Source organism: Amphiprion ocellaris, chromosome 24 (assembly GCF_022539595.1).
Source record: "Amphiprion ocellaris isolate individual 3 ecotype Okinawa chromosome 24, ASM2253959v1, whole genome shotgun sequence".
In the NCBI taxonomy this organism is placed as follows: Eukaryota; Metazoa; Chordata; class Actinopteri; family Pomacentridae; genus Amphiprion; species Amphiprion ocellaris.
The window spans coordinates 184,897-203,783 of NC_072789.1; the positions used below are offsets into that span (position 1 = coordinate 184,897).

General features: G+C 40.9%; 1 protein-coding gene across 1 annotated transcript in view; it reads left to right on the plus strand.

The window, feature by feature from the left end:
* The window catches only part of chrm4a (cholinergic receptor, muscarinic 4a), a 29,558-nt gene extending 12,129 nt beyond the window's left edge, over positions 1 to 17,429 (plus strand). Inside the window, exon 7 of the mRNA XM_023286108.3 lies at positions 2,727 to 17,429. Coding sequence (XP_023141876.1) covers positions 2,727 to 2,972 — 246 coding nt within the window. The 3' untranslated portion in view covers positions 2,973 to 17,429. The remainder of the gene's footprint in view (positions 1 to 2,726) is intronic.
* Positions 17,430 to 18,887: the final 1,458 nt, after the last annotated feature.

Below are 18,887 nucleotides of genomic sequence, written 5' to 3' on the forward strand. Positions count from 1 at the left end.
AATAAAGTTATTATTGTTCTCTGGTGCTGAAAGCAGCAGCAGCTCCTCTTCACTTATTATTCTGATTATTCCATTTAATAGGAATCACGGTACATAAAGGATAAACCTCTGCAGGGTTAGGGTCAGCTGGATGCAACAAAACCATCAGATATCAGTGGTTACGGTGAAGGAGTTTATCACTCAGTGACAAAATTAATATAATAAAGTGGGATCAAATAAAGGAAAACTGGACTAGTGGATAAATAAAACCAAACAAAGGCTAACAGAGTTCTCAACCTGACTAAAGAAAACTAAACTGAACTCCTTATCCAGCCCTGAACACAACAGCAACACCCACAACCAACAGAAACTACTACTGAGAGCAGAGTGATCATTAATGAATTAACTGCACCTGAATCTCCACCTCTCGGTGGATTAAACAGGACACTAGGAGCTTCTCCAGCTGCTACTAGAAGTTCTTTTCCAGAGTAACCTCCCCTCAGAGGAACACCAGGACAACCTGTTCATTAAACCCCAGCAGCTGGACTGACAGTCTGCTGTAGATCTAGATCAGGTGTGGTGATGCTGGGGTCTTCTGGGAGGAGGAGTTGTGGTTCTGGACCAATCCAACGGGTCAGGAGGTGGGTAGAACCAGGACTGGGAGGAGGTCTGGATCTCCAGGTAATCAGTCCTGATGTCTACCAGGTGGATCTGGAGTTCAGTCTTCATCCAGCTGTGATCAATAAGATCTCCAGAAATCATCAACAGAGGCTGTATGGAGTCCATCACCAACCACCAGAGGACCTAACGATATCTGGAATACCTCCATGACATTATACTCATTTACAGCCACTTTAATTTATTTGAATAGAATTAATGATGATGCCAACTCCAATTTAAAAAAAAAAATAAATAAATAAATAAACTTTTTCAACTTAGCGTCGCATCACAAGTCAGTTTTATTTCTATAACTGCATCACTTATCACACAGTGGCTTCATGGAGCTTTATGGTCTGTAGAGAAAACACCTGCTGTCCTTAGAGCCTTCAAAAAGTTTAAAAAACATTTAAACGTTTGAAAAAGTGGATGGACAGTGGTGCAGTTTGGATTGTGTGGATTAAAAACATCAGACAGATAGAACCTGAACTCGGCTGTAATGTTCAGAGCAGCTCTCCTGGATCTTATTGTTTCTCCAGGAAGTGAAAGGACATGTCCTCTATGTCCTCTACACCCTGTTCAGACTGAACGCCCACTGAGCCTTCTGTTAGAGAGGAGGAGGTCCAATCAGCTCAGAGAATGACTTCAGACATCTCAGAAACACCACTGAAGGTGCTTTCATCTCCACTGTTTCAGCAGAAATACAGCAGAACTGGATCTAGAATCACTCCTTCCTTCTGGTAAACTGGTGTCCTCCCAGTTAGTGGTTCTGCTGCTGCTCTGACCCGAAGTTTAAATGGTTTTCATTTGCTGTCATTCCTGCTTTGTGATGATGGCAAACAGTGGAAATTACAGAAACTGATTTTAATTCTGATTTCTGACTCTTCAACAGAACGTTGGAACAATAAACTGCATTTATGATTGATTATTAATTAGCAAAACAATTAATCTGAACAGTATTTCCAGTCATTTTAGGGAAGTTTCAATTTTTTTTGGACAAATTTAAACTCCTTTTGGATCTTTTTTGATCATTTCCCCCCCATTTTTGTGTCAGTTTGGACATTTTAGTCATTTAGGACGTGCTTCAAGTTATTTGGGAACCATTTTGGGTCATTTTGGATGAATTTTTGGTCACATTGGACTTTTTTTTGAGTCATTTTGGTAATTTTTAAGTCGTTCAGGACATATTTCAAATCAAACTGGGCAATTTTTGAGTAATTTAAGACATGTTCCAGGTTATTTTGCACAATTTTTACATTATTTTAGACACATTTTGAGAAATCTTAGACAAATTCTGAAAAATTTTGGATATTTCGAGTCAATTTGGATATTTATTGAGTCATTTGGGCACTTTTTGAGTCATTTAGGACACGCTTCAAGTTATTTGGGAACAATTTTGAGTAATTATAGGCAAGTTTCAAATTTTTTTTGGCCAAATTTTAATTCCTTTTGGATCTTTTCTGGTCAGGGTTAGGAAATGGCTGATTTTTAATGGAATATCTCCATAGGGGTACAGAGGAACATTTCCAGCAACCATCACTCCTGTGTTCTAATGCTACATTGTGTTAGCTAATGGTGTTGAAAGGCTCATTGATAATTAGAAAACCCTTGTGTAGTTATGTTAGCATATGGATAAAAGTGTGAGTTTTCATGGAATTGCTGGATGACCCCAGACTTTAGAACAGTAAAAACTAAACATTACTGGCAGAATATATTGTTGTTGAAAGATGGCAGCGTCTACTTTTTAATTCATCATTCAGTAGATTAAAACCTGCTATTTTCCGGTGACAGTGGAACACCTGGTTCAGGTGGAACGCTTCATGTTTGCTTCATGTCTTTGTTCTCAGTAACCTTGAAATGTTTTTCTGCCTCCTTTATACTCTGGAACACAATGAGTCTGTCAGTTAGAGCCTTTCCATTGGATTCAGGTTCATTTCTATCACAACACGTCTTCAGACGCAAACTTCCCTCTTATGGATTCTCTATCTGAAGAAAGTAGAAATTCTTAGCAGATTGATTTTCATTCCACAATGAACCAGCGGCTGGCTGGCAATTCTCCTTTGTTCACTTCCTCTCTTCCTGTTCTGTAGGTAACTAAGACCATCTTCGCCATCCTGCTGGCCTTCATCATCACGTGGACGCCCTACAACGTCATGGTGTTGATCTCCACCTTCTGCCAGTCCTGCGTCCCCGACACGGTGTGGGCCATTGGATACTGGCTCTGCTACGTCAACTCCACCATCAACCCGGCCTGCTATGCACTGTGCAACGCCACCTTCAAAAAGACCTTCAAGAACCTGCTGCTGTGCCAGTACAAGAACATTGGTACGAGATGAGATGGATGCAGGAGACTGAGGGTGGGATGGAGGGGAAGGGGTGGACCACGTCCAGAACGAGGGAGGAGGTGAGTGAAAGAAGGAGCTGGAGGAGATAAAGGGTGCCTTTAGGAGACCAGAACCTGGAGGAGCAGTATGGTTTATTCTACTAAAGATGCCAGTCGTCCCTATTATACCGACTCACTGAAAAACCTGCCCAGCTTCATAGAAAATGGAACAAATTACACAGAGAGAGGAAATCTGGTTTGATGAACAGATTAATGACAGCTGCAGGACTCATGATCAGTTAGAACCAATACTGAGGAAGAACATTCACCTCTTCTATCATGTATTAAACACAGTTAAACCAGGAGCTGGACGGATGCGATCATACCATCAGAGTTGATCTGAACCTCCATCCTGAATCCCTGGCCTATGATTGGCTGCTGGCTGTGATGAGACAACGCTCAGATTGATTCACACTGAGCAGCTTCACATTCAGAAGACATCAGGACTGTCAGGATGAGATGAAGGAGGAGACTTAGAACCTCTGGGAGAATGAGAGAGGAGATACTGAGGAAGGTAGAAGGAGCGAAACAGGAGGACTAGCTGGTGGAGGTCAGTAGAAGGACATCTTAGAGGAGACGGGGTTGGAGGTCAGTAGAAGGACATCTTAGAGGAGACGGAGTTGGAGACCAGGGATTCCTAAACCTGCTTCACCTGAGATGGAACTTCCTTCTATCAGATGTTTCCAGTGAAAACTACATGAGTAGCTTCATCCATTACTGCTGTGTGTCACCATCATGGTAGACGTAACCATGGTTACTGTCTTAGTCAGAGAGAACCTCGTTAACAAACCTCCACTAGTTCTCCTGAATCTGTCATCTCCAGTTATAAAAGCTGCAGCTCAGATGGACTGATGAACTCAGAGGGACAAATCACTGGTTAGAAGGTCTAAGTAGCTCTAACTCTGAGGCAGATGGACTGATGGATGGTGATGTGTTGGAGGTCAGAGACGGATGGACTGAGGGACGGTGGACTGAGGGATGGACTGGTGGACTGAGGGACGGATTGACTGAGGGGCGGGAGACTGAGGGATGGATTGACTGAGGGACAGTAGACTGAGGGACAGATGGACGGTGATGTTGGAGGTCAGAGACGGATGGACTGAGGGACGGATGGACTGAGGGACAGATGGACGGTGATGTTGGAGGTCAGAGACGGTAGAAGCAGTGAAAGCAGCAGAAGATTTTCAGTAGACCACCTGTAGTCACAGCTGCTGAAGGACTTTAAACAGGAAATAATCTGAACTCTTCTGAACGTTCAGCTCTCCAACACCTCAGCAGCAGTTTGGAGGATTTTTCTAAATAATGAACACGTGTTCAGGTGATTTTAGTTTATTAACCAGGAAATAATAATTAGAAATGTCAGGAATCAGCTTTCAGTGCTGCTGGTTTGTCTTCATGTCAGAACAAAAGACGGAGGTAGAAGCAGTTTTAGTTTGGTAGTTTTTTTAGTTTAGTGTCGACATGTTGATCCTCTGAACCACGAAACCCTCCAGCAGGTTTCCAGAACCAAATCTAAGCTGAAAGTTGAGATATTTCATCGCTTTATTCTACATGTTCCATGAAAATGTGCCAAAAATAAATCTGATCACATTCTGGCAAAAGTAAATTTTAAAAAAGAGTCACATGACAAGAATTCATGGACTTTTAGGATGAACTGCAGGCAGTGTTTAATGCAGATAAATATGGAAATGAATCAGCATTAATGTACTGATGCACCATGGTTCAATCACAGTAAGATATTAGGAGATACGGTCTGCATGGTGAAACGGGTTGTAAAAAAGCAAATAGTTTAATATCTGTAGCCTGTATAACCTCCAGTTATCCACCTGTGGGCACGCTCCAAGTTTATTTTACTTTTATGTAAAATAATCAAAGAAATTCAACATATTTTTTATTGTTGAATGATTTATGACATTCTAAAGTTGTTCTACTGCACAGAAGACATTTCTCCTTCCAGCCATGGTTGGTTTTTGTTAATTATTCCTGAGATGAAGGACTTAATATTAAAAATGAGAAAAAATGTTTGAGAAGCTGCTGGAGATTCAGTGTGAAGATCTGATTTAGTCCAGCTGGACATTTAGTGTTTGACATTTAATAAACCAAATTTAGAGTAATGTAGCTGCTAGTTTAGGACAAAAATAAGCAGACTAATCTTAAAAATCCACAGAAACATCATCTTTATGCTATTCCTGCATGTTTAGTGACAGTAAGTGTTGAACTCCTGAAGAGATTTTCAGTCTTTTATTGTGAAAAATGGAAGAAAAACAGGAGCAGAGTTGCAGTTCACTTATCTTGTCCTAAATATTGGATCTGTGAGGAACTCTGCTGTTCTTTCCCATTAAGTGTCATACTGAGCAGTATTATTAAATATTTTAGATCTTTAGAGGAACTGAAATCAATGAGTTTCTCTTCAAATGAATTCCTGATAATCGTCGGTTCATCCACCTCAGCTCTGAGCCAGGATTTGTATTTTGCTGCTGAAACAAGCAACAGTGAAACCGTCCACGTTGTTCAGAATTAACTCTTTAGATCACACCTGTTTAACGCAGATTAAACACCACGTATGTTCAGGAGGCAGCAAATGGAGAGGAAGCAAACAAAGACGAGAGGAAAATGGAGGACAGGTAGAGAGAGGAAAGCGAAAACATCTGGAGAGAGGCAGAGACGAGGAGGGAATTAGGGAAACGATGATGAGCTGCTGGAAGAAAAGTAGGACACGATGGGAGGAGAACAGAGGAAGAACAGGAATCCCTCATTTAGTCCTAAAGCTCAGGCTGGAAATGGAGGAAGAATGACAAAGACAGGCTAAAAGCTCATCTAAAATCAGGATATCAGAATAAAAGCCTGTCCTTCAGCAGAAAGGCTTCTTTAGCTGTTATTAGCTCTTCATTTAGCTGCTCTCTTTCAGATCTGTCTCTGGTGACTAATAATGGAATCTGTTTGTTATCCGGTCATTTCTATTAACCATGAAGGGATCTCAGGTCAGAGCTCTGGGTCTTCTGAGGACGCTGGCATTATTCACACCCAGCAGGGATTTATTCTGGGCCACTTCTAGATACAGTCGTCCAATCTCAGCAGTGAAATGTCTGCTAGTCAGCCAAAGAGCTGGAAATCCTGGCGGCTCAGCAGGACTTTCCTCGGTTTCCGGCTACTTAGAACGTGACGTCTGAGCCTAGCAGAGCTCAGGAACCTGTCAGGACTTCGCCAAGCATCTGTAGCTCTCACTGAAGAGGAAAAAAAGGAGATGATGTCTTGTTCATCCATTCTGGGACTAAGGAGTGATGAAAACGAGTTTTATCAAACCTCTAACTCCTGAGTGTTTGGAGGTAGCAGTGGACAGATGTGGTCCAGCTGTGGTCGTCCTCTTTATTCATCCACACAAAACATGTTGGAGGCCACTGTCAAAATGTTTATCTATTAAATCAGACTACACAAGGTCTTCTGGGTATTTTCACGTGGACTGAAATTAGTTTTCCCAGTTTAGTTGGTTTAGTTCTTGAGACTGACTGAAGGCTGATCTGGAGTCAGTCAGCTGTTGGACTTTTTAGGGGTTTATTGTTGGTTTTCGAGAGGAACCGTCTTTATCTTTGGTCCATTTCACCACTTAGATGTTATTGGCACATATCAAGCTCATACATGAGGGTCTGTCAGCAGGTTCTTCACCTCGTCATGGACTCAGTAGACCACAATTTTTCATTTACAAAGTTCTATTCTGAATTCCTGAGAGGAGGAGGTCAGATCTTGTTTTCATTTGCTGCTTTTCATTTGTGTTTGGAGCAGTTTAGGTTTAGAAACTTCTTGGTTAGGTTTAGAAAAGGACCATAGTTTGGGTTAAAATAGACCCTTTCACTATGTTCCATACAATCTTTCTGGGTATCGTGCTGTTTATGATCAGAATGGATGATAATACATCTACTGGTTCCACTAGAAGGTGGAGGAGGCACCTACTGACCCATACGTCTGGGAATGTTCAGTTCAGGCCAGCTTCAGCCGATGCCAACGATGCTTTTAGTGGTGATAAATGGCTTTAGATGAAGCGAAGTCTTTCCAGAAGGTTTGTGAATAAAACTCCAGAAAACAAAATGTTAAACCTTCACATTGGAGTTGACCATCCGGATGATCCCTGGATGGACTCTGTAGTTCCTTTGGTCTTTCTTCAGCCTCTTAGGGTTTTGATTTGTCTCTTCTTGTTTGGTGTCAATCCTGATTTCACAACTGGTAAAAATGTCTTCAGCGTGTCTTGGTTTGGAAAGTAAAGTAGTCTCATCTCTGAAAATAAGTTTTTAAACACTACACAGAATGGTTTCAGTCTTTAAAGTCTGCTGACTAAATGGATCAACCTGTCATGAGAAGTACTGTCCTTAATGATAGCATGCTACTAGCATTGTGTTACTAGCTAGACTTCACTAGAACCCAGAACAGTTTGAATTCAGCTAAATGACCTCCTGTAGTGGAACCAAGCCCGGCTCTGATCAGGACCGCAAGTTTTTTCCCTACAGACGATGTTCAGTGACTTTAATAAGAGATTGTTGTTCTCAGTGAGGTATTTTTCCTGGTTGAGTCGCCAGTAACAGCCTGTGAACTGAAGCAGAGGAGTTAACTAGAACTCCATCCAGTCACTTAAAGAGTCTGTTGTTGAGGAAACGGATGCTGCAGTGTGCAGCTGAAATCACTTTAGGTTAGAGTCTGGGTCAGTTTTGACCATAATAATAATAATAATAATAATAATAATAATAATAATAATAATAATAATAATAATAATAATAATAATAATAATAATAATTATTATTATTATTATTATTATTATTATTATTATTATTATTATTATTATCCTCCATCCATCCATCCATTATCTATACACCGCTTAATCCTCACTAGGGTCGCAGGGGGGGGGGGCTGGAGTCTATCCCAGCTAACTCAGGCGAAGGCAAGGGACACCCTAGACAGGTCGCCAGTCTGTCGCAGGGCTACATACAAAGACGAACAAGCACTCTCACATTCACACCTACGGGCAATTTAGAATGATCAATTAACCTCAGCATATTTTTGGACTGTGGGAGGAAGCCGGAGTACCCGGAGAAAACCCACGCATGCACAGGGAGAACATGCAAACTCCATGCAGAAAGATCCCGGGAAAGCTGGGACGCGAACCAGGGATCTTCTTGCTGCAAGGCGAAAGTGCTAACCACTACGCCACTGTGCAGCCCTATTAATATTATTATTATTATTATTATTATTGTGTACAACATAGAGGAATGTAATTGTTCATGCCCCGTGTTTCTTTGTTTAGTTGGGTGTAGAGGAATTTTAAAGATGAAAATAAAGGAATTGGGAGAGAATCTCTCTGAAAAGCAGCTTGATAGTAGAAAGAGGCCACCAGAGGACACAGAAGTCAGATTAAAGTCGTGATTTTCTGTAGAATGATGCGTTTTTAAGTGATGAAGACGACAGAACCAAGAGGAGTTGTCATCTTTTACAGAATTATGGAGGAGAAAACCTTCTAGCAGATGTTTTACAGGAAAAAAAAAACGAGTAAGATTTAGTTATAAAAATGATGTTTTGATCAACACCACTGTTCAACAGTCTGGACTCACTTAGAAATGTCCTTATTTTAGAAAGAAAAGCAGTTTTTTCAATGAAGATAGCATTAAATGAATGATAAATCCAGTGTAGACATTGTTAATGTGGTAAATGACTATTGTAGCTGGAAATGTTTAATGGAATATCTCCATAGGGGTACAGAGGAACATTTCCAGCAACCATCACTCCTGTGTTCTAATGCTACATTGTGTTAGCTAATGGTGTTGAAAGGCTCATTGATGATTAGAAAACCCTTGTAGGTAGGGTAGAGATAATCACAAAGCACACTGGGTTTTTGTGGTTTGTTCCAGAACATTACAGTCTTTCCTGTTCCTCCACTTTATATTGTCAGTCCAAACGTACGATGGTGTTTAGTGGCTCAGATAAATACCTCATACTGGGATGTCTTTGTTTGCCACCTGTTATTTTTCTGTTATCTGCTGTAGGTTTAGGTTACCTTTATCCTCGTCTTATTGCCATTTTATGACTGATCTAGAACGGAGCTGTTTGACTGCAGGAACAGGAGAAGTTAATTCCAGAGAGATATTATCAAATTCCTTTTTAAAAACTGCATTCGTTATTCTCAGAGAGACGTTGGAGACTCTGCAGGAAGATTTCAAAAGCTTCTGCTAATTTATTCCGGTCTCTCCTGCAGTATCTCTTTATTTAGTCGGATTCTTCATGCTCTCTACAGCCTCATCTCATCTTCACTCTGGATATCTTTTTCTGTTTTCCTGATGTGGGACCTCGTTATGGAGCGATTTAGAGCAAAATGCAACAGATTGCAGTGATTTTATATCCTTTAAATTCGATGGCAGATTATCAGTATTATCCTGAAACATGATTTTAAAAGTACAGGTCATCTGCATATGTAATGATGATAAATACGAGCTCTGAAGTCATGGAGACTCTTATAAAGATAGATATTAGCTGAATGCCGCCTGATTTACAGTTTTCAAAATCCTGGTTCTAATAAATTCATGCTACATTTGGACCCTAAAGTCCCTCTTTTTATTGGGCACCAGATTCTCTTGTTGTTCCTCCAGTTTACCTTTTGTGTTTCCATAAATGCCTCCTCATATTTAAATCTCCTGTACCTCTGTGTGACCCTGTACATCCACTCCCATTCAATAAGCTGAACAATAGAACCAAAGGGAGGTTTTCTTCCTCCGATCACCGGATGCTTTTTACTCGTACTTCACGTGTGCTTATTCCATTTATTTAATGGTAAAATCTGTAGTTTGAGGCTGTTGTTTGCAGTAAGAATAAAGCTGGCATTGACATTAGAACTCGGCTGCTCCGGAATATTTAAAGAGTCTGATGGATACACAGTGGGAGGAAGAGAAGGCGGTAAAAGATGTGATTGTTGTTTGTTATTCAGGAACAGCACAAGGTGATTGGCAGCAGGGATCGCTGGTTGGTTAGCTGACACTCTCAATTAATGAGATGTGGAGAATAAATGGATGACGGCAGAGTTTAGGGAGATTGAACTGACTGGCTGACTGAAAGAATGAAAGCTTCTCTGCAGGATATTCATGAAAATGTCCGACCGCCTTATTAAACTAAAATCACAAAAACACAGGAAAGTTACCAAACATTTACCAAACTCATCCACATCTTCTGCCCAGATGATTTCCTCAATCGGATGTTCAACACATTTCAAGAGTTTTTAGGAAAGAGTCTCTTCAAACTAAAAGCTCCTCATCACAGCTGTTTTTAATCAGACATACCTAGAAGCTAGATAACATTTTCCAAAAATGATTGATTTGCTAATGCTGTAGTTGGACATGTCCAGGATGAGATGATTGAAACCATCATCAGGGTTAAAAGAAGACACACTGAGTAACAGCTGGAACTTCATAGATTCAGGTTTTTCTTCTGAGGGTTAAAGATCCAGACATCTTTTATTCTCTCTGCTCTGATCTCCTGTCAGCTCTTTGTTGTGTCTGTCTGTGAGGTCTGAAGCTGAACTCTAAATTACTCTAATTAAGTTTAACATTTTATGCCTTTATGGAGCTCTTCTCCTGAGAGGACCGGCCAGAGAACAGGGAGGTCATGAAGACGGATCAGAGGAAGTCTTTGAGGCCAACAGTCGGTCTAACAGGACTCTGGTTTCCTCAACTTCTGTCACAACTGAACAAATTGCCTCCCTCTTCAGCAGAGCACTCTCCAGCTCTGTATTGATTCTGGTTTTCATCAGGCTGGTTGTCCACTGCAACAGCTTCCAGGCTGGTTTTGGGTGGTCTGAACCTTTATGTGTTCTTACTGCAAGAACGTCCAATAGAACCTCCTTCTGGGAGGTTTTAGAGGAGAAAAAGTTCTGTATGCCAGAGCAGGCCTGAAGAACTGCAGTGAAGGATTTTAGAGGCTCTAAACCTGTAATAAAACAGGGAGACTACAGCTGTGTGGCAACTAAAATTGATTTATTTTAACTAGAACAACCCAAACTGTCCTTAAAGTCCCAAACAGAAGCCAGAAAGCAGCTCCTGTCAGAGAGCTGGGATGGAAAATGAGGGAGGTTTTATCAGCGGAGCCTCTGGATCCCAGGTGTGGATCAATCAGCTGATGACCCTCCCTCAGCTCTGGAGAAGATCTGGAGTCCAGGTGGAGGGTCGTCACACACCTGATATGAGTTAGCATGCTAACCTGCTAACAATAAACCACTGTACTGAGCTGACAGTGGAGCTGAAACACAGTTAATTCTAGTTAAAACTGTTCACAGTGACCCTTCCTCAGCTCTGGAAAAGTAAAGACCAGACAGAGACAGCTGGAGTCCAGGTGGAGGGTCGTCACTAAGGGCTCCAGCTGATTGGTTCAACTCTGACTTCTTTGGATTCTTCTCTCTAATATCTCCATCTTTAACATTAAATTCAACATAAAGGTTTCATCCAGATGTGAGATCTTTCTCCACCATAGAATCAGAAAGACTGAAAGGGTAGATTAGTCATTCCTGCTAGTGTTCCTGCAGTAGAAAGCCACCTATTATCCACTTCTACTGGGACGTCCAGCTCACTGTAGAGCTGGAAATTGAGATCACTACTTTCTGAGAGTTCAGTTTCCACTGCACCAAGCTCTGGAGATATTCTACTATCAGACTGTACCAGATAAACCAGCATCACTTCACCTTTATACTGGATTTTAACAAACAGCACAAACATTTAAGTTTGGCTTCTTTGGTTAGTCGTCCCAAGACGCTAAATGTGGGTTTAAATCCATCCAAATTAGCTTTAAAAATACAATTATCTCTTAACATTACAACAAAAACTCAAGTATTGGAGTTTTACTTTCATGAAAACACTCTTTGAAACCAACCTTGTCCCCCAGAAATGAGGTTCCCCATAGAACTAGCTGGATTCTTACCATGTGGAAACAGAGGTCATTCCTCTCTATAAACTAAGAATCCGATTGAGGCCAAAACTTTCTGCATCTGTGAAAACAAGAGTGTCCACTAAGGTCTGCAATAATATAGAGTATAGTCTCAAGCAAGCATAAGTTATGGCAACTGGACTAACCTCGTGTGAGTCGAAAACGTTTCACCTCTCATCCAAGAGGCTTCTTCAGTTCTGAAAGCCTGGTGGGGAGTACCAGATATATAGTATAATCCATGCTTTAGGAGGCTTATGGGACCAGTATTCCTAAACCTTCCTGTTCAGTTGGAGGACTTTGTTGAATAAATGTGGAGGTCGTATCTACATAATCAGTGCACATTCATTCTGCCAAACATGCACTGCTTTGATTTGTCGTGTTGCCTGCAGACACAGATTTTAACCTCTAGGTGCAGATTTTCCACCTGGACTGTCACAGAGTTAGGGAGATCATGAAATGTACGTCAACCTGACCCTCGCTAAGCACAGTAGCTTCTCATTGTGTTGTTAGATTTAGGGACTGAAAGACGTGGGATTATCTGGGAAAATATCCCAATTTGGTTGACACCTTCACCACCATTACTACAAATTAGAAGCTTAGTTAAGTTCAGGCATAAAAACTGCTTTAGTATGGGTTAAAATACAACCTTCTGACAACATGTATGAAGCTCGAATTCATATATTATTGGTTCTCTGAAACACAATAAAATAAACTGCAGAGATTCGCTGATTTGTCACAAACACGATCTGGCAGAAATTGCTTGCCTCAAAGCATAATTGAGAAAACAGTTGAGTTGTAGAAGAATGTAATTTCTGAAAGCTGCAAACGTTCATGTATTCATAATATTTCATCTACTGCTGTCTGAGTTGATGACCTGCAGCTTCTAGGAAGGAAACGAATGAGTTCTTGCCTTAAACTGCTTTAACCCTTTAGACCAGGGGTGGGCAATTAATTTTCATACGGGGCCACATGAGAAACTTTGACGATTGTTAAGGGCCGGACCAGTACAGTTAAAAGCTCTGCTCAATATATATCTCAATAAAAACAGTAAATGAATTAATACAATGATATAATGAAAATGTGGAACACAGAACACAACTATTTAATGAAAGATTTTGTTTTTTCATTCAAACTATGACTGCTGCCTATTGAGTTGTAGATATTTATCATAAAGACATACTTAAAATGTGAAACTGATTTTCCAAGTGCTTCAATTACTTTTCAGCAGTCACTGTTTTTACAAAGTAAGTAAGCCATCACTCAGAATTTATTCTACAACAATATGACCATCAGCTAGCAGAGATTTGAAACTTGCCTTATCATGTCAGTTTTTGTTCATCATGAACGCTATGAGGTGTTGTCAGTTTTTCTAAATCTACATTAAGATGACTGTGAAGCATAAAGAAAGACAACAGCTCCCCACTACACTTACAGCAATGTTCAATATATCTCAATAAAACAGTAAATTACACAATACAATGATGTACAATGTCCAACTCTTGAATCTCTGCTCTCAGATCCCAAACTCGTTTAAGCATCTTGTCCAGGCTGAGCCATCTGACAGCTGTCTGGTAACCAAGGTCACCATGTTCACTATCATCTTCTCCACAAAGACAACAAACTGTCTGTAATTCAATGCTCTTGCCCTGATGAAGTTAACTACTTTAGCTATAACATCAGTCACGTGGTTGATTTTTAGCACTGACTTACACACCACCTCCTTATGTATGTAACAATGCAAAAATATCAGTTTCTGTTCTGGGTTTATTTCAGTCACTTTATCTTGCATCCGTTTCAAAAGTCCAATATTTTTCCCTGTCAAATTTGGACAGCCATCAGTTGTAACACCAACCAAACTCTCCCATTTTAGTCCCAGCTTGTTCATGCGTGTATTTACCTCAGTGAACAAATCACTCACTGTCGTGGTTCTTTTCGTTGGCTGCACAGCTGACAGCTCCTCCGTCATCTCAAAGGTTTTTTGTTAGTCCATGTACAAAGATGAGTAACTGGGCTGTGTCACAGACATCACAGCTCTCGTCCAGAGCCAAGGACAAAACGTCAAAATTGTCCACTTTGTTGTGCAGCTGAAGCTCCAGATTTTCGGCGATGCTCTCCGCCCGCCTCGTTACGGTTCGCCTCCTAAGGGGCACATTAACGAACGCTCCTTTCTTCTCCGGGCATATAAACGCTGCAGAGTCCACCAGACATTCTTTTATAAATTCTCCATCAGAGAATGGTTTACTGTTTTTGGCGATTTTGTAGGATATTAGAAAACTCGTCTTGACTGCTGCATCCTTTGATGTGAGCTTTGGTAAAACAAAGTCATTGCTGCTTTAGCAGTTTAGCTAGCAAACCTTTAGACATCCTCCCTGCTCTGCTTCAGTCAAATGTTTGTACTTCTCCGCCATGTTTGGTCTCGTAATGTCGATTCAGATTATAATCCTTGAGCACCGCGATCTGTTCTCCACAAACCAGCCCACAGCTTTACCTCTGACTTCAGTGAAGAAATACTTGGAAGTCCATGCTTTGTTAAAAACTCTGCATTGGGAATCAATCTTTCTTTTTTTGCCGTTAGCTGACATCTTCCCGGGCTGAAGCTAACCAACAAAACCAATCAGCGCATAAACCTTATGCTAAGTACGGAAAGCACGCACGAAAAAACGTTAACTTAGCGGACCTTTCAAAATAAAAGCAGTGCAGGCGTATTGCTTGCATGTATTGCGATGATATATATTTGCATTGAGTTTTAATATTTTCCAGTGACCTCATACGGGCCAGTAGGGTCATCCGGCGGCCGGATGTGGCCCGCGGGCCGTAGTATGCCCAGGTCTGCTTTAGACCCACATGTGTGTAACTGAGTATATTTAACACATCCTCCTGACTTTCTCAAGAACGTGGAGCTCAGTAATAAATCGCTGCAGGATGGAGGTGATGATCGAAGCTCTAGTGTAGAGTAAACATCTCCTCTCTCCTCCATCGTGGGTAGAAACACCTGAAGGAAAGGTCAGGGTTCTGAAGATGCTGCTGTCAAATACGACAGCTCGTATCAGAAAGTCTCCTCCAACACCATGCCAGTGTTTCAGAAAATAACATCAGTGGGTAGAAAAAGCTGCTTCCTGTTACAGCCAGTGGCCAAAATACATCAGAGGATCAGGAGGTTCTACAGACTCTACCTGGTTAGTTAAATCCTGAAGAGTTCAGTCTGGTGATAGGTGACGACTGGTTCCATCTCCTGATCAGAAAGGATTCCCTCGATGAAGAAAACTGTGCCATGATGGTTGAAAATCATCACGTTTTCTGCTTTAGATTTCAGGACCAACCCTGTAGGACTAACAGGCTGAAGACCAAACTTCTCCTTCAGTTTGGTAGTTGGCTCTTAAACACTGTCTAGACCTTACTGAAGATCTATAATCCTCCATGTAAAGTATCATATAAAGGTAGAACCAACCACTAGATGAAACCACCACCATTGCTGTAAATACACAACCAGTACTTCTGAATATTTGAGCTTCACATCACATTCTGACTCATTCCAAAGACAGGAGACATGGTCCTTGTGTTTTTTTCAGAGTATATAAACTATATTTACCTCTCTGTGTACAGAGCATGTACTTTATAGTGAGCTAAACGCATTGTGAACTCTAGTCCTATTTTTTTTGTTGAAATATTGCTAATAAAAGTTCAACTCAGTGACAGCACTAATTTCCACCACGATGATGAAGAGAAACTTCATTTTTTCAGTGTCAATGATTCCATCCTGCATTAAGATGATCTGTTGAGAGCTGGAGATGTAAATAAACACCAAACTAAAGGAGACTAATTATCCTTTATGGTGGTAACCATCTGTACATGTTCTGTAAATGCTTTCAATTTATTCTGTTACTCAGCCAGAACTGGGTTCTAAACACGAGATGCTATCAGAGAGAATTTTTAAAGGGTAAATCAACATGGAATTCAGCAGGTTTTTTTAGCTTTAGTTATGTACAACAAAGACCTTTTTTAAGGACGGGACACTCTAAAAGCTAACACAACTGCTTGCATCAAACGTTTTGACTACTAATGAAATCCACCAACAAACTAGATTAAGTTAGAGGAAGTAGCTTTTCCTCTTCTATCCATGATGTTTTTAATTAGTAGTCTTGTCCTTCTGAAACTGTCCAGGTATGTTGAGATAGAAGCCAAAAAGCTTCTTGGATGCTTTTTAATTATAGAGGAGAACAAGGCAGGAACTAGAACACGAGTTATTTCTAAATCTTCAAAATAAAAGCACTCCAGTAATCTAACAGTAGTGTACTATGTAGAAGTAAAACAGCACTTTTCTGCCCTCTATAACCAATGGTTGAGTTATCTCAACTTGAATGTAGTTTTACTTCAACTAATGCATAAATTTGAGTTTCATTTCTATGCAATATTAATTATCAGCATCATTCAGTTCACCTAACCCGTCAGAATCTTTTAAAGTTTGATCTAAACCTGTGAATCTGATTTTGTTCCATTGCTACCATGCTTTTACATAAGCAGTGGGACTAGGTAACTTAGCTACTATTTAGAGTCACAGAAAAACAGGCCTTTTCCCTTTTCTACCAGAACTTAGCAGCACAGGTTCTGCTTCTGTTTCCATCTGGGGTCAGCCTAAAAGTGGGACTGCTCAAGAGGAGAGCATCATTTTATTTCCCACCGGTGTTTTCATGTAACCATGAATCACGGGATGTTTTCGGCAGCAAGCAATTTTTCCGCTGAGTAGTCAGGAAGTGCGACCAAACAGACCATGTTTTATTCTCCCCCAAAGAAAAGCTGAGGAATGACTGAGCTGCATCCAGCCGTCGATTCTTTCTGGATTCTTCAGTGTCACCTCAGAGTCTGTTTCCAGCAGAGAGCAGACGGACCGTCGGCAGGTTTATCTCCGTTCCTTCAGTCTGAATCTGATATTTAAATTTTGTCATATGTAAATTTAAAAAGCACAATTTTCTCCTTCACTACTACCACTTTAGATGCTCTGTAAATCATAGAGGAGAACAAGGCAGAACACAAGTTATCTCTAAATCTGTAGAAGACCTTCAAAATAGAAGCACTCCAGCAATCTAACAGTTTCCTCCCACCTGGACTCTGTAGTCAAACATCATTTATCTGTCCTCTACAAACGATGGTTGATTTACACTTTAAAACCCTGAGTCGGCTCCTTGGTTTATTTGGTTTCTAGCGGTGGCTTTTGAGAAAAATCCCTCTGGTGATGTTTTGTCTGTATGATGCTTTATGGCTGTTTGTTCTTTCTCTTGCTACTTTTTTTTTAATGTCAAACACTATTTGCATAGAAACACCGTTTTCAGAGCAACATAAGAGTACCGCCTGGCACAAATACACGGCTGGTGTTACTTTCTAAATGAAATGTACTAAAGATATATCAGAAACAACTTGTATTGATACAAAACTGTAATGCAAATAAACACTTGGTGGTAAAAAATGATGTGTGTTATGTGAAATTAGACTCAATGACAGACTGAAAATGTGACTTTAAAGGTCTGCTCTGGACATAAAGACTGTGGATGATGGGCAATACGGTTTTATTTACTGCAAAATTCACAATTTGAAAATGAAAATGTTTGAAAGCATACACTACCAGTCTTTAGTTTGGACCCAGCTTCTCATTTAATGGTTTTTCTTTATGATTGTAGATTCTCACTGAAAGCATCAAACTATGAATGAACACAAATGGAATTATGTAGTAAACAAAAAAGTGTGAAATAACTCAGAACATGTTTAATATTTTAGATTCTTTGATTCCTGCTTTGAACACTTGTTATTCTCTGGATGAGCATCATGACGTAGAACCTGGAATGGTTCCACTCCACAGGTGTTCCTTGTCAAGGTTCATTAGTGGAACTTCTTCATTCCTAATGGGGTTGGGACCATCAGAAGTCAGGTTGGTCCACAGCTGACAGCCCTATTGGACAACTGTTAGAATCCATATTATGGCAAGAACCAATCAGCTGAGAGAACTGACAGTCCATCATTACTTTAAGAACTGAAGGTCAGTCAGTCCAGAAAACTGAGAAAACTTTGAATGAATCATCAAGGAACCATCTAGTCACTACCCAGGAACCATCGAGGAACTACCCAGGAACTTACCAGGAACCATTGAGGAACTATCCAGGAACCATCGAGGCACTACCTAGGAACCTACCAGGGACCATCGAGGAAGTACCCAGGAACCATCGAGGAACTACCCAGGAACCATCGAGGAACTACCCAGGAACCTACCAGGAACCATCTAAGAACTACCCAGGAACCATCGAGAAACTAGCCAGGAACCATCAAGGAACTACCCAGGAACCTACCAGGAACCATCGAGGAACTACCCAGGAACCATCTAGGAACTACTCAGGAACCTACCAGGAACCATCTAGGAACTATCCAGGAACCTACCAGGAACCATCTAGGAACTATCCAGTAACCTACCAAGAACCATCTAGGAACTACCCAAGAACCATCTAGGAGCTACCCAGGAACCATTTAGGAACTACCCAGGAACCTACAAGGAACCATCTAGGAACTACCCAGGAACCTACCAGGACTCCGAATGTATCTCCAAGTTCAGTCTCTAAAACCATCCAGCGCTACGACCAAACTGTCTCCTATGAGGACCTCCCCAGGAAAGGAAGACCAAGAGTCTCCTCTGCTGCTGAGGAGAAGTTCATCCGAGTCTCCAGGATCAGAAATGTCCAGTTAACAGCAGCTCAGACTTGAGCCCAGATAAATGCCACCCAGAGTTCTAGTAGCAGACACATCTCTACATCAGCTGTTCAGAGGAGACTGACCAATCAGGCCTTTATGGTCCAATAGCTGCTCAGGAACCACTATTAGGAAAAGCAACCAGCAGCAGAGATTAGTTTGGACCCAGAAACACCAGGAATGGGCATTAGAC